Source organism: Hemiscyllium ocellatum, chromosome 43 (genome assembly GCF_020745735.1).
Source record: "Hemiscyllium ocellatum isolate sHemOce1 chromosome 43, sHemOce1.pat.X.cur, whole genome shotgun sequence".
Lineage (NCBI taxonomy): Eukaryota > Metazoa > Chordata > Chondrichthyes > Orectolobiformes > Hemiscylliidae > Hemiscyllium > Hemiscyllium ocellatum.
Window position 1 is genome coordinate 6815048 of NC_083443.1, and position 22081 is coordinate 6837128.

Sequence of the window (22081 nt, forward strand, 5' to 3'; positions counted from 1 at the left end):
CACCAGTTCAGCTGCTGCATGCAGTAAAATTTAAGCAGGTCCCATACTACCAAAATCCAGTTGTCCACAGATTACGTTACCACAGTGATAATGCACGGTCTATTATAAAGCCTTAAGATACAAGTATGCTCAGCAAGCTAATTTACATACTTAACAACCTGAGCTACAAATGTCCTCAAAAATTGCTAACCTTAAGTTATCGCGAGAAGGTGACTTAAAAGACGCTCTGAGATTTACATATTAATGAACCAAAACCTGCATTCTAAAAAATGAAAGGCTTTATAATGGAATACCATATGGTGCTAACAAAATTAGCAACAGGAAAAAGTCATTTGGATGAACAGACCCAGCCGTGTTGCTTAGTGGAAAAGCGCAGGTCAGGCAGCATCCAAGGAGCAGGAGAATCGACGTTTCGGGCATGAGCCCTTCTTCAGGAAGGGCTTCATTCCTGAAGAAGGGCTCATGCCCGAAACATCGATTCTCCTGTTCCATAGATGCTGCCTGACCTGCTGCGCTTTTCCAGCAATACATTTTCAGCTCTGATCTCCAGCAGCTGCAGTCCTCACTTTCTCCTTGTTGTTTAGTGAACAAGCTTCCTTTTTCACCACAAATTCTCTTTAACCTGTTTATGCTGTCCCCTTTGATTGTTTTCCTGAGATTTGATCCACAACTCCTCTCCATTCCACAACAGCATCATAGATTAGCTCCTAGTTCCTTGAGAGTTAAACTTATTCTCTTGGATCTGCAACTTTTGCTTTTATAAATTTGCTTGGCTTAATTATGTTAATTCTTTTCAATCTTAAAAATGTCCATTTGGCCATCTCAAAATTTTCCTGTCTTAATTAACTATGGATTAACCTATTCCAAGAATTTATTCTTAATTCCGGATTCCAAGAATGGAATAGTGCTCATCACCAGCTTCTCTATACATGTATGTTGCACCAAAACCATGAAGAAAACCAAAGCTATCCTAAGGGTAAAAATCCACAAGACAGCTGCAGCCTGAGGCCTCCCCGACTCATGCAACCAAAAAACTTTCCAATTCAATTAATGCATTCAACAGCTTCATGAATGGTTCCAGAGTTTTAATCTGAGATCCCCCACAATCCATCCATTTGTTGATCACTGTGAGAGATACTCTCTGGAATTGTCTTACATACGATTGGCTTGACCCTGAGACCAATCTTCCAGTCAACAAGATCAAATATATTTCCTCACTGGTATCAAAATGCAAATATATCTTGATGGTGCTATTAACCAAAACCAGATACATTGCTTAATTCACATACTAATCTTATGCTCACAATTGTTTAGTTCTGTTTACCCCATGAGTCATGTTCTACAGGCCATGATGTGGATGAGCCGGTGTTGGACTGGGGTGTACAAGGTAAAGAATCACAGCACCATATTATAGTCCAACAGGTTTATTTGGAAGCACTAGCTTTCGGAGCGCCGCTCCTTTGGTGGGTGCTTGTGGAGTCCAAGATCATAAGACACAGAATTTATAGCAAAAGGTTAGTGATAGAAGTCTCTCATCTTTTCGAATGCAGATTTCAGTTCATTAATATGAAAATCCCACCTTCCCGAAATGACTTAAGGTATTATAACAAAAGGTGACATCTCAGCTCAGACAATGCATGAAAGGTGCGAGGTCAGAATCTGTCTGCATCCCAATCTGGTTCTATTTCCAAAGTGGAATTTACAAAATATTACATGGATTGACTGCCAACAGATTGAGTGCTTTTTGAGCAAAAATAGAACGTTCTGCAAATACAAATTCATCCCATAGACTTGTATTTGTTTGTGGGTGGGTGTGGGTGTGTGAGAGACAGACAGAGACAGAGACAGAGAGTGAATGTGCACACGTGAGTGAATGAGTGTGTGTGTGTGTGTTTGCTTGTGTGAACACTTGGTAAAGTGTGGGAGAGGGTGTGGTGGAGTATAAGCCTGTGAGAGGGTGTCTGCATAAGTGAGAGTGTGAGGAGTGTGTGTGTATATGAGAGAGAGTCTGCGTGCATGTGTGCGTATGTAGGGTGTGTGAGTGTGTGCACGTGCGTGAGAGCGTGTATAGCGTAATGAGGTCACCTGTAGTTGTGACATGAACCCAAGATCCTGGTTGAGGCCACCCTCATGGCGACCACACACACTTTACCAAGCTTCCACACAGGCAAACACTCTCTCTCTCATGCGCATACACACACACACTTTCAAGACTATGGGGTGAATTTGTATCTGCAGAATTATATTTCGCAAAAAGCACTCAATCTGCAGGCAGGACAAAGTGAGGAGGATTCCTATTGAAGGGCTTATGCCTAAAACTTAGATTCCCCTACTCCTCGGATGATGCCTGTCCTGCTGTGCTTTTCCAGCACCGTACTCTCAACTCAATCCGCAGCCTGTCAATACATGTAATATTTAGTAAATTCCACTTTGGAAATAGAACCAGTCTGACTCAAGATTGAGTACAGACACTCTGACCTCAGACCTTTAATGCATGGTCTGTTATAAAGCCTTAAGGTATAAGTATACTCAGCAAGCTAATTTACATACTTAACAACCTGAGCTACAAATGTTCTCAAAAATTGCTAACCTAAAGTTATCGTGAGAAGGTGACTTAAAAGACGTTCTGAGATTTACATATTAATGAACTGAAACCTGCATTCTTAAAAAATGAAAGGCTTAACAATCCAGGTTTGTCCACTGTAATCACTGTATGACACTGTAATCTTTTGTTACAAATTATGTGTCTTACGATCTTATACTCCACAACCATCTGATAAAAGAGCAGCACTCGGAAAGCTAGTGCTTCCAAACAAATCTGTTGGGCTATAACTTGGTATTGTGCAACTCTTAACTATGTTCTAGAGGGGTCAATGTAGAATGTTGACTACCAAGAATTCCTAATCTCTTAACTTCACTCAGTTATTTCAACAAACTATGGAATATTTATGTACCTAAATATTTATTTTCTGTCACTGTTACACCCAGCTATTTCACTCAATTCTTCATGCATTTACTAATCTCTCTCTCTCTTCAGCGTTAACTCTCCCTCCTGGCACTCTGTCAATCACCAGGTTTGAATAAGATGGATTTTGCCATTGAATTAGAGAAAAATTTCAAAACATCCTGATGATATCAAAGTTGGAGGTGTGGCAAACAGTGAGGATGATGCCAATTGAGGAACTGAATACTAAAGCAGGGAAGTTCTGTTGGACATTCATTAAGCTAAAGAATTGCATCCAGTTCTGGTTGCTAATTCAAGGAAGGACTTGATGAGGGTCGGGAGGGTTCAGAAGACACTTAAACAAAGCTAAAAAGCCACACAAAGTTGAAGCTTTTCCTAATGCACTCAGCAGGACTGGGACAAGAAACCCACTTGGAAGGAAACACTGATTTCCACAGCCCTAGTTTGACTGCCCTAGTTCCACAGCCCTAAGATTAGTTTGACTGTGGCTGACATTGAGAAGCAATCTGTCAACTGTCACATATTTCTGCTTTCATGTATGTATTATAGATGAATTATTTATTTAGTTAATTCCTCTAGTTTAATATTGGAATGCACACAAATGCAGCTGATCACATCATTGTGGTTGGCCTGTGCACCCTAAAGATACTGAACAGAAAGGTTAATCTTCTGCTGCTTTCCAGTAAACCCTGCCAGATGATCAATGGTCATCTGTCTCCCTTTGCTACATTCCCTTCTCACACATCACATCACCATTTCATGCCGTTGTCCAAGGTCATAGAGCACTGTGACGTTCAGCAGTCAGTTTCATAGATCAATTCTGTACACTGGCAAAACACCCAGAACATGGCAAATCAGCTATTACACTGAACCCTACCCCAAGAAATCAGAGTACAAAATACACAATGAAATGCACAAAATACCTCCTTGTCGTGCATAGAGGCTCCCTCCAAAGTAACCATTTAGCGGAGATGTTGCCGCAAACACAAATATGGCTGTACTTAGCATAGATCCTCTCCTGGAAAAGAGGAAAACAGAAAGAAGGTCATGCCTAAAAATTCAATAGCACTTTCAAAGGTAGTTCATAGACACAATACAGAAACTGAGAATTTCTCTCTTGCTTGAAGCCAAAATAGTCCAGTTCTACAGAAACAAGAAGTCCAACTTACTTTATATAGTATACCATAGGAAATCTTTGTGATTAAACTCAGTAAATCCGAATTCCTAACAGAAATATTAGTTTGTGACAAAGTAGGCAACACAAATCACATAAGATGAGGGGTCATGGCTTTAGCAAATATTAAAATGCCATGACTTGCTGTTAAGTGTATCACTGATGTCACAAACCTTATTAGTTCTTTAAGAACCAAACAGGTGGATGAGGGTAAAGTGGTTGATGTGTATATGGTTTCCAGTAAAGCGTTTGATGAGGTTCCCCACGGTAGGCTATTGCATAAAATACTGAGGCATGGGATTGAGGGCGATTTAGCGGTTTGGATCAGAAATTGTCTAGCTGAAAGAAGACAGAGGGTGGTGGCTGATGGGAAATGTTCATCCTGGAATTCAGTTACTAATGGTGTACCACAAGGATCAGTTTTGGGGCACTGCAGTTTGGAATTTTTATATATGACCTAGATGAGGGCATGGAAGGATAGGTTAGTAAATCTGTGGATGACACCAAGGTTGGTGGAGTTGTGGATAGTGCTGAAGGATGTTGTGGGTTACAGAGGGACATAGATAAGCTGCAAAGCTGGGCTGAGGGGTGGAAATTGAGTTTAATGTGGAAAAGTGTGAGGTGATTCACTTAGGAATGAGTAACAGGAATAGAGAGTACTGGGCTAATGTTAAGATTCTTGCTAATGTAGATGAACAGAGATCTTGGTGTCCATGTACATAGATCCCTGAAAGTTGCCACCCAGGTTGATAGGGTTGTTAAGGCAGCATATAGGGTGTTAGCTTCTACTGGTAGAATTTTGGAGCAATGTGGCCATGCAGCAGCTGTATAAAACTCTGGTCCAGCTGCACCAGGAGTATTGCATACAGTTCTGATCAACGCATTATGGAAAGGATGTGGAAGTTTTGGAAAGGGTTCAGAGGAAATTTAGCTTAGATTCCCTACAGCGTGGAAACAGGCCCGTTAGCCCAACCAGTCCACACCGACCCTCCGAAGAGTAACCCACTCAGACCCATTTCCCTCTGACTAATGCAGCTAACACTATGGGCAATTTAGCGTGGCCAATTCACCTGACCTGCACATCTTTGGACTGTGGGAGGAAACCGGAGTACCCAGAAGAAACCCATGCAGACATGGGAAGAATGTGCAAATTCCACACAGACAGTCGCCTGAGGCTGGAATTGAACCTGGGACCCTGGTACTGTGAGGCAGCAGTGCTAACCACTGAGCCACCGTGCCACCAGGATGTTGCCTGGCATGGAGGGAAGGTCTTATGAGGAAAGGCCAGGGGACTTGAGGTTGTTTCCATTAGAGAGAAGAATATTAATTGACACATATAAAATAATCAGAGGGTTTGATAGGGTGGACAGTGAGAGCCTTTCTCCTCTGATGTTGATGGTTAACATGAGGGGGCATAGCTATAAATTGAGGGCTGACAGGCATCGGACAGATGTCAGAGGTAGTTGATTTATACAGAGAGTAGAAGGGGTGTGGAATGCACTGCCTGCAACAATAGTAGACTCACCAAGTTTAAGGGCATTTAAATGGTCATAGGATAAACATATGGATAAGAATGGAACAGTGTAGGATAAATAGTCTTCAGATTGGTTCCACAGGCCAGCTCAACAGAGGGCTGAAGGGCCTATATTGCGCTGTAATGCTTTATGTTGTGCCAAACATGACACCAAATTAAACTAATCCCTTTTGCTTGCCCTTGGTCCATATCTCTCTATTCCTTGCTTATTCATGTACTTATTTAAAAGTCGCTTAAACACTCCTATCGTATCTGCCGCCGCCACCACCACCACCCCCTGGCAGTGCATTCCAGACTTCTATCTCTCTCTGGGTACATATCTCCTCATATCTCACATTTGCCCTTATCACCTTAAATGCATGTCCCTAGTTTTGGACATTCCAACTCTGGGAAAAAGATTCTTACCATAAACCCTTTCCATGCATCTTAATTTTACAGACTTCTTTCATGTCTCCCCTCAGCGTCTGCCATTCTAGAGAAAACAACATGAGTTTTTCTAGCCTCTCATATAGCTCATAGCCTCTAATCCAGGCAGCAACTCTTCTGCCCTCCCCAAAGCCTCATTCAGAACTAAATTAACTACTCTAGGTATAGCCTAACCAAAATCTTATAAAGCTGCAACATGACATCCTGACTCGTGTACTCAATTCACTGAACAATTAAGGCAAACTTGACATGTCTTCTTTATCACCCTGTCTACTTTTGTGGTCACTTTCAGGGGGGTATGGACTTGAAACCCAAGATCCGTTTGCACTTCAATGCTATTAACAGTATACTTTTCCTTAATGTGTGACAAAGTTGCTCCTTTAACAAGGTTATAGAGTCCTTGGCTTCTTTTTTTGAGAGGTCGTAAACGACGCAGACTCTGAAAAGTCTGGAGGTGGAGGGTTTTTGGACCAAGTTGATAATAACAAACAGAGCCTGCCTCAGGCAGAAGGCTTTCAAGTTTATAAAAAACACATGCACAACAAAAGGAGTGTGGCCTGTTCTCCCAGCTCAGCTTTTCTCTTGTTTGGCTTTGGTTTTTAGCAGTACAGGTATTCCCCCGCTTTCCGCAAGTTTGCTTTATGCCATTTCGCTTTTACGAAAGACGTACATTAGTACCTGGTTTCACTAACCAAAAGAAATCTAAAGAGTACTTTCGCTTTTACGAAGAAGGTGAGAAGTGAAAACAGTGTTCAGCATTTGTTTTGCAGCAAACCGTTATAGAGGCAGCGCGCACCGAGAAGTGAGAGTGGTGCTGCCAAGCTCCTTTTCCAGAATTGTTAATAGATGACCCTCTTCCTCTCTCTCTCCAACATCCCAGTCTCCTGTACATCCCATCAACAACAACTCGGCTTAATATACCATCACCACCACTACTTAGCCTTCAGGGTGCTCGCTGTCTTCCCGATTCTGGTCAGTGAAACAGCATTGTAGATACATTATTTCTACTTTCTATAGGCTGTGTATTTAGCATACCATTCCTGCTTTTAATGTATGTTTGTTATTTGGTAGGTTAGTTTTTGGGTCTGGGAACGCTCAAAATATTTTCCTATATAAATTAATGGTAATTGCTTCTTCGCTATATGCTATTTTGGCTTACCAAAGGTTTCATAGGAACGCTTTACTTTCAGATAGCAGGGGTTACCTGTTGTGTGTAGAAATGCTGCTAGATCCACAGAAGCAGGTCCAGGCTGGTGCTCCCTCTCTGACTTCTTTCCTGTAAGAACTTGTGTTTGTTTTACCTTTTATGCCAAAGGGTGTTTATGGGGATTGTTGCAAGTAGTTGGAACAGTATCATTAGATATCCTATCCAAAAAACCAGCAGACTAAGTTATTTGGCATTCTGGATTTCTGTTTTGTGTTTCATTCAGTAATCCTGTAAATAAATTCTGTTTTTTTAAAAAAACTAAGTGGCTTGATTAGCTGATTCTGTCCTGGAATATCCACTTTACACGTGCTTAAAGCAACCAGTAAAGTTAGGGTCTGGGCTACCTTCTTGAAATGTTTTGAGGGATCTGACCGGGTCTGTAACAAATGCTTGATCTCCCAAAGTGCAGCACCTCACACATACCCAGATTAAACTCCATCTGCCAGTTCTCTGGCCGTGTCTGCAACTGATCTATATCCCACTGTATCCTTTAATAACCTTCCAGACTATCCACAACTCCAACAACTACTGTATTGTCTGCAAATTTACTAATCCACCCATCAGCACTTTGACATATATATAAACGACTTGGATCAAACAGCAAAGGTCCCAGCACAGATCCCTATGGAACATGTTAAGCAAATGTTAAGCAGGCGGCCTTAAGTGCAACCTTAAAGACATTCTGAAAACTGTGTCTCAGTTACTTCCACAGTTGAAATTTTTAATAAATGTAATTTCTCCATATCTTTCTGATGATACTAGGAACACCTCACCCAAGAAAATATTTCTCACCTGAAAAGGCTTAGAATGAGTGTTGCAGGTTGGTGAGGTACACGTGCTATTACAACCAAGCCTGATCACATTCTCACCTAATGTGCTTGTTTGAAAGTGTGTGCTTATGCAGATAGTAGATAGTAATCAAGGACAGTAATCCTGTCCAAAATTTTAGTTCTCCAAGCCAGAGGACTGATGCTATTTGATACAACCTGAAGATTGTATGTTCATATGTGCTAATGTTGCCCTCTGTTGGAGGATAGCAGTAGCAATATCGGAGAACAAACAATCTCTAATATTGTTACTGAGAAACTTGTTAAAAATGCAGCTTGACACCAGGAAAGTGAAGTTACATCTCACCAGCCTTCATGTCCACACAAAAGTCAGGTGGGAGGTAGAGTGTGGAAGTTTGTACAAAAAAGTCAGAGGCAAAATCGTGAAAGCTGACAGTGTGTAACAACAGAGCAGACAATTCCGCCAGTCGAACCTGCTCCATCAGTTAGTACCATCATGGTTAATCTCACTTGGCCTCAATTCCATTTTCTTGTTCACTCTTATTAACCCTTCAACCCGTTAACAATTTAAAAATCTATAATCTCTTTAAATCTACTCAATGTCCCAGTAACCATCATGGGCTCAACATTTTGAGAGAAGAAATTTCTCCTCAAATTTGTTTAAAAACTGCCACCCCTTATCCTAAAACTACGATCTCTTGTTCTACACTGTCCCATAACAGGAAACATCCTCTCTACTTCTATTTCGTCAACCTCCTTGGCCATCATATTAACCTCAATTAGATCTCCTCTCTTCTTCTAGACTCTTAGCAAGTATCGGCCTAAACTGCTCAACCTCGCGCAACTACACCTCTCCTCAAGCAAAGGGAGCAAAGTTGTTCGCAACACTCCAGGTGCAGTCTCACTCATGCCTTGTATAGTGGCTGTAATATATGGAAATAGTCTGGATGTGAGAGGCTCCAATGAATTGGAAAGATTAGAATTTTGGTATTTATTGCTAAAGGTAAAAGCAGTTAAGTGTTGCTGCAACTACACAATGAGACCGCACCTGGAGTATTGTATACAATTTTGGTCCCTTGCTTGAACAGAGATGGAGTTGAGCTGGAGGAGATTCAGTAGGTTTATTCCAGACTTGAGCGGATTTGTCTTATGAAGCGAAGTCGAGCAGTTTAGGCCGGTACTTGCTAAGAGTTTAGAAGAAGAAGAGAGGAGATCTAATTGGAGGTTTATATGATGGCCAAGGAGGTTGACGAAATAGAAGCAAAGCTGATGTTTCTCTTATGGAGCAGTCTAGAGCAAGGGATCATAGTTTTAGGATAAGGGGTGGCAGTTTTAAAACAGATGTGAGGAGAAATTACTTCTCTGAAAATGTTGTGAATTTTAATCTTTCAATTCACTGGAACCTCTCACATTCAGGCTAATTCCATATAGTAATACCAATGGATCCACAATCTCTGCTGTCACCTCTTTTAAGATGTAGTCCATCAAGCCCTGGGAAATAGTCTGCCTTCAATCTCAAAAATGTGCTCAATACTTTTTTCCCTAGTGATGATGATTCCTCCCTTTCTATAACATCTGCATTACCTGTTACTCTTACGATAGTTCTCCACAAAAAGTAAAAGAAAAATATTGATTTTGTGAGTACTGCACTATTAATTCCGTAGTCTCATCCTCAAAGTGACCAACGTACACTTTCAGCTACTCTGTTCCCTTTACATATTTGTAGGAGCTTTTGCTCTGTATTTTGCATTTGCTTTGCTTCATAATTTACTTGTGCACTTTATTACGCTTTTTAGCAACATTTGTTGAATTTTAAAATGTTGCCAATCACCCAGCCTGCCATCCACTTTGCAATATGGTATGCTTTAACATTTGTCTTTATATTATCTTTAGCCTTCTTGTTTAGCCCCTCATTTTTTCTTCTTTTCTGAAATACATTTTAGTTGGGAGCAATTAAGTATCTCCTTAAACATCGCTCACTACTCATCAACTCAGTTACAACGAGATCATTAACTGATCCCACCTCATTAAACAATTCCAAATTCAGAATAGCCCATTCCCTCGTTGATTCATGAACATAACTAGGTGCAAGAGCAGGCCATCTGACACTTTGAGCCCTGCTCCGCCATTCAGTAAGATCATGGCTGGTAATTTTGTGGTCTCAGTTCCACTTACCCGCCCTCTTACTGGAACGCTTAATTCCTTTACTCTTCAAAAAGTTAACTTAGCTTTCAAAACATTAATTGAGGAAGCTTCAACCATTTCACTGGGGAGAGAAATCAACAGATTCACAACTCTCTGGTGAAGAAATTCCTTCTCAATGCAGTCCTAAATCCACTACCCTTAATTTTGAAGCTGTGCCCTCTTGTCCTAGTTTCACCCACCAGTGGAAACATCCTCTCTGCTTTTCTCTTTTCTATTCCCTCATCATTTTATATGTTCTTGTAAGATTCCCCCTTATTCTTCTAAATTCCAATGAATATAGTCCCAGTCTACTCAGTCTTTCTTCATAAGCCAACACCCTCAACTCCAGAATCAACCGAGTGAATCTCCTCTGCACCCCTTCGAGTGCCAGTACATCCCTTCTCAAGTTAAGGAGACCAAAACTGCATGCAGCACTCCAGGTGTGGTCTGACCAACACCCGATATAGCTGCAACGTAACCTCGCTGCTTTTAAACTCAATCCCTTTAGCAACGAAGGACAAAACTCCATTTGCCTTCTTAATTACCTGTTGCATCTGCAGACCAACCTTCTGTGATTCATGCACAAGGACACCCAGGTCCCTCTGCACAGCATGTTGCAACTTCTTAACATTCAAGTAATAGTCCTTTTTACTGTTATTCCTACCAAAGTAGACGACTTCACATTTATCAACCTCGTACGCCACCTGCCAGACATTTGCCCACTCACAAACTATGTCTCTGAAAAGTTTCACAGTCCTCTGCACACTTTGTTCTACCACTCATCACAGTGCCATCCACAAACTTCAAGATATGACATGTGGTCCCCAACTCCAAATCATCCATCTAAATTGTGAATAATTGCATTCCCAATACTAGTCCCCGATGCACACCACTAGTCAGTGATAACCAACCAGAAGCAAAGAGTGAGGATAAATGAATGTTATTCTGGTTGGCAAACTAATCCTCTATCCATGCTAATACATTGCCCTTAATGCCTTGTATCTTTATCTTATGCAGCATCCTTTTGTGCGGCACCTTGTCGAATGCCTTTTGGAAATCTAGATACACTACATCTACTGAGTACCCGTTGTATGCAGTGTTCGTAATGTCTTCATAAAATTCCAAAAAAAATTACTTAAGCATGGCCTGTCCTTCACGAAACCATGCTGCATCTGCGCAATGACACAATTTCTATCTAGATGCCTTGCTATTTCTTCTTTGAGACCAGAGTCGAGCATTTGCCCCACTGCAGACGTTAAGCTAACTGGTCTATAATTCCCTATCTTTTGCACATCCCTTTTGAAGATAGTTTCAATGCTCTCTTAAATAACAATGGATTTTACTCTAACATTCTATCCAAAGTGCTTATGTCACAGAGTCAGAGATGTACAGCACGGAAACAGAACCATCAGTCCAATCCGTCCATGCCGACCAGATATCTCAACCCAATCTAATCCCATTTGCCAGCACTTGGCCTATATCCCTCTAAACTCTTCCTATTCATAAACCCTCCAGATGCTTTTTAAATGCTGCAATTGTCCTAGCCTCCACCACTTCCTCTAGTAGTTCATTCCATACACACACCACCCTCTGTGTGAAAAAGTTGCTGCTTAGCTCTCTTTCATATCTTTCCCCTCTCACCCTAAACCTGTGCCCTCTAGTTCTAGACTCCCCCACCCAGGGAAATAATTTTATATATTCATCCTATCCATTCCACTCATGATTTTATAAGCCCCTCAGCTTTTGACGCTCCAGAGAAAACAGTCCCAGCTTATTCAGCCTTTCCCTACATAGCTCAAATCATCCAATTATGGCAACATCCTTGAAAACCTTTTCTGAAGTAAAGAACTCCCTCACATCAGCCCTAAATCCTTTTACTTACTCTGAAGTTTTATATAAAAAAAGTCATACATTGCTAGTGGTACATCCTTAATTGCCCCAGGGAAAGTGATAGTTGCGAATTTCCTTTTTGAAATGCTGCATGCCATTTTGTGTAGGCAGACCTTTAGTACTGTGAGAGAACCCCAATACTTTGATTCAGCAATAAAGATAGTGAAAAATGCCCAAATGAGGCTCAGTGGAAAGTTTTCAAGTGCTGATGGCATTCCCACATGTCTTTGTCCCAGATAATTGGTTTGGAAGGTGCTGTTGAAGGAAGCTTGGTGAGTTATAGCAATGTAATTTATAAATGGCACACACTGCTGTGTCAAAAATGGAAGTAGTAAACAAAGATGAGGGATCAGTGCCAATCAAGTGAACTGCTTTGTGATGAACAATTAAGCTTGAGTGTTGCTGGAGTTGTGGTCATCCAAGCAAGTGGAGAATCAGAACCTTGTGTAAGGTAGGCAGCATTTAGGTGGTGAGGTATTTGACGCAGTTTCCAGTTTTTCACCTTCTCTTGTAGCCACAGTATTTATATTGTTAGTCTAGTTTAGTTTCTGGTTAATGTCAAATCCAGAGATGTCAACAGTGGAGGATTCAATGAAGGTTAACTCATCAAATGCCCACTCAAGGTGGTTGCTTTTGGCAGTAATGCACAGAAAATGAGATGCATAGATCATTTCAGTTCAAAGACAAATGGGTGGAAGTATCAGAGTTCTGCTAACACTAAAGAACATAGCAGCTTAAAACTGAATCAAGGGGCATGCAGAAAACTATACAAAATTTCTTCAGGCTGTGGTCATTTAAATTTTCAGTCTGCTCATCTTTGCACATTGGGTTTATTACTGTTGTGCTCAATGTATGCACATTCTGAGTGGGGGGTGAGTGCTGAATGGGGGATGAAACTGAACATAAAATTAAGGACTCTATATTTCAGTCTTACATGGCACTGGTGAGTCTACATCTCAAATACTCTGAAGGAAGATGTATGTGCATTTGAGGCAGTTCAGAGGTAATGTCATTTATGCGATTGATACTCCAAATGAGCAGCTGCCTTACGAAGTAAGGTCGAATAGATTGTCACTTTTTCACTGCAATTTAGAAGAGTAAACAGTGATTTCACATCGATGTATACAAAACCCTGAATGCTCTTGATAAAGTAGACATGGAAAGAATGTTGCATCTTGTCTTAGTTCTGCACTCACATTTTAAAAATTATTGTTTGCCCCTTTAGGACAGAGATGAAGAGATTTTTTTTCCCTGATGTTGTCAAACTTTGGAACTTTATCGCAGAAGACAGTATCAACTGAGATCATTTAATATTTTTAAGGTTGCGGCTAGATAGATTCTTGTCAGGCAGGCAATCAAAAGTTATTGAGAATAGGTAGGAACGTGGAACTCAAAACAAAAACAGACCAGCCATGATCCTGGTGGAGGAGAGCTAAATGGCCAACTTTTACTTACAATTTGTTTGTACAATAGGCCAGTGAGGAGCAAAAGCTCATTTTCCCACACCAACTTAGAATGGCTCCTAAAGCAGTAGCCTGGGAAAGTTCTGCATGGTTCATTGCTTAGAGGTCCTTGCCGGAGAAGTAATGTATCACACAAGACAGTAACAATCACCTACTCAGCTAGAAGAATAAAGCGATAAAGCCACTCAGCATCTTAAAAAGTGAACTTATCCCCTCAGAGCCGCCACATTTTTCATATCGGAGGAAACACTACACATGTTTTCAAAAATACTAATAATTAAAACAACAAATGAGATACATACTTACTCTGTGTATAGGTCTTCAACCATTGCCACAACAATAACAATCAAGGACACAAAGAATATCTGGCAACCAGATCCTATCAGTGATGAAAATATTAGCGGATGGCTAGATGGTCTGAATACATCACCATGAACTTGTTTCCAGCCATACTCATCTCCCAGGTCTCTGTCCTATAAAATATAATTTCACAATGGATTAGATCTCTGTATCTCTATAAGCTGGGCAAAAGTAAAAGTATTATGAGAAACATTAAAGATCCAATATCAAAGCGGTGTGAGCCATTTTCACCATTACTTTGAAAAGACTTACAGTATGACTTGTTTGTGCTTGTCCCTCCTATAGTACTACAGCTTAAATGGCCTTTTTGATGTAAACCATAAAGCCTTTTCTTTGATGTAGATTACATCTAAATACTGCAGCAGTAAGTAGATAGGATTTGACCAGCCACAATAAGAACATTTTGATCTTCAAAATAGTAATAATTCGAAGTGCGAAACTGGGATACCATAAATGCTGTAATTTAAGTAAATGCTTGAGTATTTGAATTTTATACAATCCAAAAATAAAACCACAGCAGTATCTCCCAGGCACTAAATTCTCAGCTGAAGTAAGAAAAGGACAAAATAAAACATACAATAAACAGCAATGGTATGATATGCTCATTCAATTCAAAGAAAATGCCAAGTGCAAGTTAGCCAATCAAAAACAACCGGAGTTATCATCTTAACATTACACACACATCTAGCTATTTAACCTTCACCAGAAGTGCAAAACAGATGGGATTATAATCATTGCTACCTTTCCCCAAATCTTACAACCAGCTTAAAATTCAGTATTATGTTGGCATGACGTGCAACTGCACATCTGGAGGTGGGTTATGGCAGCCATTAACTTTTAGACAGGCAGAAAGCTGGGAGAACATATGGGTGGCATGGTGGCACAGTGGTTAGCACTGCTGCCTCACAGCGCCAGAGACGTGGGTTCAATTCCCACGGCGGCTGACTGTGTGGAGTTTGCACATTCTCCCCATGCTCCAGTTTCCTCCCACAGCCCAAAAATGTGCAGGTTAGATGAATTGGCCATGCTAAACTGCCCGTAGTGTTAGGTGCAGGGGTCAATGTAGGGGAATGGGTGTGGGTGGGTGTGCTTCGGCGGGTCGGTGTGGACTTGTTGGGCTGAAGGGCCTGTTTCCACACTAAGTAATCTAATCTAAACACAGTGAGCCAGGCAGCACCAGGAGGTGGAGAAGTCAACATTTTGGGTGTAACCCTTCTTCAAGACTGGAGATAGGTCTAGTCTAGGGGGGAAGGGGAAGGGGGAGGGGGGGGGCAAGGACAGGGATAGGTGAAGACAGGTAGAGAGTACGACCTGCTTGGTCAGTGAGAGGAAGGAATCCAGTAGATGGCTGGAAGGAATGAAAGGGAGGGACAGGGTCTGTGAAGGGGGTCAGGAGATGGGGAGGTTATCTGAAATTGGAGAACTTAATGTTGAGGTTTCTGGGTTGTAAGCTGCCCAGGCCAAATATGAGGTGTTGTTCATCCAATTTGCAGTTTCGTTCATTGTGGTAATGGAGGAGGCCAAGGATGGTCATGTCGGAAAGGGTGTGAAAAGTGGAATTACAATGGGCGGTGACTGGGAAGTCCTGTCCACCCCTGTGGGTTCGTCTGAGATGCTCAGGAAACCGTTCCCTAAGTTTACGTTTGGTCTCCCTGATGTAGAGAAGACTACAATGGGAGCACCTGGTACAGGAAACTAGGTTGGAAGAGAGGCAGGTGAACCTCTCTCACCCAACTGTGTACCATCCCCCTCACCTCCACTCAGTGCCCCAAACAATCCTTCCAGATGCAAGTGGTGCAGTAAAGTTAGAGGAACACCACCTCATCTTCCACCTGGGCAGCCTACAGCCCGGAGGGCTCAACACCAAGTTTGCCAATTTCAAATAACCTCCCTTCCCATCCCCCAATTCCCTCCCCTGCTCCTCCCCCTCCCTACCAACTCCTCCCAGGCACATACCAGATTCATCTACCCTCTGCCTGTCTGTATCTATCCCCACTTCATCACCCTGCTATCCCCTTTATCTGCAGCTCCCCCTACACCTACCTCCAGTCCTGAAGAAAGGTTAAACCAGAAAAGTCTGCACGTGCTAATGCTGTCTGGCTTGCTGTGTTGTTCCAGCCTCATACCTGCCTACCTTGGATTTCAACATCTGCGCTTTCTTTGTCATTAACTCTTAGACAGCAAAGTTCAATATCTACTCGGCTGGCATGTACTATGGCTGAAGGCCTCAAGCAGCTCTATGCTGACAACACAATGCAAAATCATTCTGAAAGATAAAAAAAGTGTTCTTGGGATGCAGGTATTTATTATTACCAGGTTCTTTAAAAGTTCTTGAGTCAGTATTGAATTCAAGGCAGCCCGGGAGGACTGTGATCTGTTGTAGCTTAGTCACCGCAGGCCATGTAAAATGTGCCGCCTCGGCGGCTTTCAACCGTGTCTCAAGTAGATGCTGCTGTTTCCCCTTCTGTCGTTTCCGGCTAGCCGAATAGGAAAGAGCTAATCCCCTAGCAAAGGCCTCAGCAATCTCCCATAGCCTAGACGGACTACTAACCATGCTTGAGAATATAGTCAAGAATTCCTGAAACTCCTTCAAAACTTATTCCACAAATTTGGAATCCTTGAGGAGGAAAGAGTTTGCAGCACTGGCATTTGGACCTAGCCCTTCACTCTTGGCCTTAACCTCCAAATATACTGCAGCATGATCAGAGATAGCTTAATTCCCAATTTTACAACCCAGAATCAAATCCAGAAGGGCTGAGGGAGCCAGAAAGAGGTCAATCCTCGTGTGATATTTATGTGGGATTGAAAAAAGGTGAAGTCCCTGACAGTAGGGTGAAGACATCTCCAAATACCCACCAGCCCAAACTCCTTGCATAAGCCAACCACCTGCTTGGCCCGCAAAGCATCCTGTCCACTGTCAGATCCAAAAGACAATTAAAATTCCCCTCTATAGTAATATGCAGTGTACCAAAAGCACTCAACTTAGAGAAAGCACTAATCAAAAATTTGAAGGAATGAGCCGGAGGACGTAGACATTTAAAATGCCATATGCTTCCCCTTATATCAAGGCTTTAAGTATCACAAACCGTCCCTGCTCATCTTTCATCTGCTCTAATAATGTGAACGGAAGATTTTTCTGGATAAGTATCGCCACTCCCCTACTTTTAGTAATAAAGAATGAAAAGAATACCCGGTTATAACCCCTCTGCTGTAATTTCAGGCGTTCCCCATCATCAAGATGGGTTTCCTGCAACAAAGCGATTTCAACCCTTTCCCTCAAGGCTAGAAAGTACTTTTTTCCTTTTAACAGGCGAATGACTTCCCTTAATATTCCAGGTGCACCATTTAATAAGACACTAGCCATACCCCCTTTCAGAGACTCTTGGACACCTCAGAGGGAGAACCTGGCTTACAAAGCGCCGAGCATAAGTAAATAAAGACTCAGAGTCGAAGAACTATATATACAAAAACTACTCTATCATAACTATAAACAACTATTGCTACCAAAAAACTACAAAAAGAACTATAAAACCTTGAATGGAAGACTCTTTCCCCCTGCCCATAGGGGGTACTCACCCTACCAATCCCCTCCTTCACAGCTCCTTCAAACCCAGACTATGCCCTAGCCTTAGACCAGACAAAAAAACAAGGAGACAATCCTTAAATCAACAGAAAAAAAGACAGTCAGGATGAGCATTCCACCCATTCCTGGCTTCATGTCACCCCTACTTGTGACTAAAAGAGAAATAGAACAAAAAGAAGAGGGAAGAGACAAGAAAGGACATCCACAAACTTTCCTATCAGAAAATCCAGTTATTAAAAAAAATAGGAACAACTTATTCCAAGGTTTTTTCCTCCCTTTCCAAAAAAGGAAATTATTACAGAGAGAGAAAGAAATAATAAAAAGGAAAACATGGGGAAAGATAGAAAAGAGAACAAGCATTAATCGTATTCTTCAAGCCAATCCATCTATTTTATAGTGTCCACAAAGTTTTTAGCTTTATCTGCGGAGTCAAATGTATAAACAAATGTATAAAAATGTACCGAGCACTGCAGGGTATCTCATGGAGTACAGGATGCCCAGGTTCCTCAGCCTCTTTTTAACTTTATCGAAGGACTTCCTCTTCTGAATTACAGCTGCTGAGAAATCCTGGAAAACCATGATTTTTGACCCCTTGTATAGCAGTGCCTGCAGATCTTTTCCCAGGGATCTGGAAGCTTCTATGACTTTTTGCTTGTCCTTATATGAGTGGAAGTGCACAAGGGCCGAGCGGGGCGCTGCACTGGGCCTGACCTGTGCAGTGTAACCCGATCAGCCCTTTCAATCTGCAGCCTACTGGACTCGATGTGAAAGCCCAAAAGCTTCAGCAGCCAGCTTCCGAAGAAGCTGACTGGCTGCTCATCTTCAGGTAGCTCGACAATTCGGAGATTTATCCTCCGACCTAGTTTTTCAAGTTTGTTGATATGGTCTCGCAAGGCCCGCACCTCTCGCTCCAGCATCTGACTGGATGATGACTCCGGCGCAGTTTCTGAGGATTTAGTTCAACCCTCAACCTTCTCCAGCCTCTCCCAGAGGCCCTGGATCTCCTGATCATGCTTCTGCAGCATGGATGCGATAGGTTGGACCTGGGCACGAATCTCCCCACATATCTCCTTAATCACAGCCCCAACTTTCAAGGTATGTCTCTCCATCGTTGCAGCCAATTCCTGCGAGTCTGTCAGGTCCCCGGGGGGGGCGGTTCAGGAGAGGCTGCTGGTCTCTGGTGTGGTAGGTGCTCAGGGGAGTGTCCTCCCTGCTGCTGTTTGCTCGCTCCTTTTCTCTTTGGCATCCTTCCCATTCTCAAATATTAACAAATATGTGTTCTGTAAGGTTTTAAACTAATAACTTCACAACATAAGTTGGCCAGGAATGGCAAAAAACACCAGTATGCCTTGGCTGTTACGCAGAACTGTCAACAGCAGTTCTACAGAATCGCTGCCATCTGTCTCATGCATCTTATGGATGGTAATCAGTGGTAATGATGGGTGAGGTTATAATCAGGCAGAATGCATTGTCCCAGATGGCATTTGAATGCTGCTTTTGGAGTGACATATATCCATCTAAATGAAGATATTCCACCAGACTCTGTCGCTGGTAGACAAGCTTTAAGGTCTGGAGTCAAGCACTCAGTCATGTAGTATGGGAACAGACACTTCGGTCCAACTAATACATGCCAACCATAATCCCAAATTAAACTAGTCCTACCTGCCAGCCCCTGACCTGTATCCCTCCAAAATTTCCATATTCACATCCTCACCCAAACCCACCACTTCCTCAGGAAGTTCACTCCTTACATGAACCAGTGTTAAAAGAAATTCCATTTATGTTTTTAAATCTTTCTCACCTCACCTTAAAATTGTGTCCCCGAGTCTTGAAATACCCCAATCCTCGCGAACATATAGCTGCCACCATATCCCTCATTATTTCATAAATGTCTGTAAGGTTGCATCTCAATCTCCTACACTCCAGTGCAAACAAAATCCCAGCTTCTCCAGCCTTCCATTATAACTCAGACCTTCTATACCTGGCAACATCCTGCTAACTCTTCTGAATCCTCTCCAGCTAAACAATATCCTTCTTATAACTGGACACAGTATTCGAGAAGAGGCTTCACCAATATCTTGTACAACCTCAACAGGACTTCCTAACTCTGACACTCAAAGGACTGAGCAATGAAGGCAAGTGTGCCAAACATCTTTTTAACTACCCTGCTTATATGTGATGCAAACTTCAAAGAATTATGTACCTGAACCCTTAGGTTCCTCTGTTCTACAACACTACCCAACACTGTACCTTTAGTTGTACAATCCTTACTCGTTTGTTGTACTAAAATGCAATACCTTGCATTTATCTAGTTTGAACTCCAATGCCATTATTTAGCCCATTGACCCATTTCATTAAGCTCTCTTTCCAAGACTAGCATCAGATTTTGGAACATTGGTCGATTTGGATTTGCTTCTAATTTTGTTCATGTGATGTAGTCTCATCTTTGGCAAACTGCTCAACTACATCTTCACAACTATTGATTGGTGGTCACTCTCACTGGTACTGTGATAGAGAAGATGCTTCTACTATAGATAAACTGTTAAGGGCAAAACTAAGTGGGTTTTCCCCACACGTCAGTTTTCTCACCAACCTGTGACAGGCTCAATTTGGTAGATATGCCATTTAGGACATGGCCAGCATGGTCATAAAGTGCTACTAAACTACCCTTGATGAACTGCATTGAAGCATCCCAACATTCTTGCTCTTGCTATTCTCAGTACTACTTCTCGCCAGTGTTCACATACAAGAGTGCTCAGTTATTAACTAAGGAAGAAGAGGTAGGTGGCAAGCAGATTTACATGCTTATGTTCGTTGTAATATATGAGATCTGATGTCAATGTGAGAACTCAAAGCTTGCATAAAGATTTGCAGCTCGAGTGCTGGTTGCAGTGATTGTGGGTATGCGAATTGTGGATACTCCCACAACTTCATCTGCAGGTACGAGCAGACAAACAACGCGACAAGGACCTGCCACGACCCAACACACTAGCCACGCTACCGGATATCAAAAATGTCTCAGAACTAACAGCTAGACTTCAACTACTCGGATTCATGACAGCACATAAACCAACAGCCATGCTCAGACAACAACTCACCAAAACAAAAGACCCTATACCCATCATGTACAAGACTACCCTAATTTACAAGATTCCATGCAAAGACCGTACAAAACGCCACATAAGACAAACTGGCAGAGAACTAGCCATCTGCATCCATGAACACCCATCCAACCAGGTGACAAGGGCCATAAATTCGAATTGGACATCACAACAATAATAGAACAAGCTCAACAGAGTAAAGCCAGAGAATTTTAGAAGCATGGCACTCAAACACATAGACCTAGACCCAATATACAACGAACGACTGGAACCGGCAAACGGAAGCAGCAGGAATGGATACAAATAAATTCCAGAAGACACAGTCCAGCAGCACTTCACAGGAGACCAAAAGCACTGAAGATGTTACCTAGACAAGGGACGAAATGTTAGTAAGTCAACTTCCTCATTCGGCGAACATACCCACAACCACAGCACAGTTGGGAATTCCTCAGAGCACGCGCGCTCTCTCCCCCTCTCTCTCTGGCAGGTTGTTTAGGAGTGCAGTGGGTTGGGTAGTAGTGAAGAGTGGATGCATGCAGTGAAGTAGAAAGTTATCCAAATTAACCCAGAGAAGGAACGTCCACAATTCTGGTCTCCTTGCTATAAGAAAGATGAGGGCAGCATGATGATTCAGTGATTAATACCGCTGCTTCTCAGTGCCAGGGTCCTCAATTCGATTCTACCCCTGGGCAATCACCTGCGTCGAGTTTGCACAATTCTCCCTGTGTCTGCGTGAGTTTCCTCTCACAGTCCAAAGATGTACAGCTTAGGTGGACTGGCGATGCTCAATTGCCCATAGCATCCAGTGATGGGTGGATTAGCCATGAGAAATGAGAAAAAGGGTTATAGGGACTAGGTAGGGAGGTGGGATGCTCTTGAGGGTTGATGTGGACTCAACGGGCCAAATGGCTTGTATTCTATTGTTTTATATGAAACATGAAAGAATTCAGAAAAGCTTTACAAGGATATTGCTAGGAATGGTGGGTTTGAGTTTAGAAAGGGGTTGAATAGGGTGGGACTTGTTTCTTTGAAGTGTCAGAGACTAAGGATGATCTAAAAGAGGTTTATGCAATCAGGAAGGGCATGATAGTCATGGTCTTTTACCCAGGGTACAGGAGTCTAAAACTGGAAGGCAGAGGTTTATGGAGAGAGGGGAAAGATTTTAAAAGGGACCTGAGGGGCAACTTTTTCACGTAGAAGATGGCGCGTGTGTATGGAACAAGTTGCCCAGAAGTGGAAGCAGGTATAATTAGAACACATTGTGATGATACTGCTACTTTAATAAGGCATCCTTGGCATTTTTTTTTCCAGAGAGGTCATAAAAGACACAGTCTTTGAAAAGTCTGTTTGAAAGGTTTTAAGGCAAATTTGATTGTAGCTAATAGATACTGCCCCAGGCTTTAAAG

The 22081-nt window shown here is 42.1% G+C and overlaps 1 protein-coding gene across 1 annotated transcript in view; it reads right to left on the bottom strand.

Annotated features, from left to right (window-relative positions):
• The window catches only part of tm9sf3 (transmembrane 9 superfamily member 3), a 144881-nt gene that overhangs the window by 56271 nt on the left and 66529 nt on the right, over nucleotides 1-22081 (bottom strand). The window contains exons 7-8 of the mRNA XM_060854284.1: nucleotides 13938-14104; nucleotides 3889-3983 (exon numbers count right to left, since the gene is read on the bottom strand). Coding sequence (XP_060710267.1) covers nucleotides 3889-3983; nucleotides 13938-14104 — 262 coding nt within the window. The remainder of the gene's footprint in view (nucleotides 1-3888; nucleotides 3984-13937; nucleotides 14105-22081) is intronic.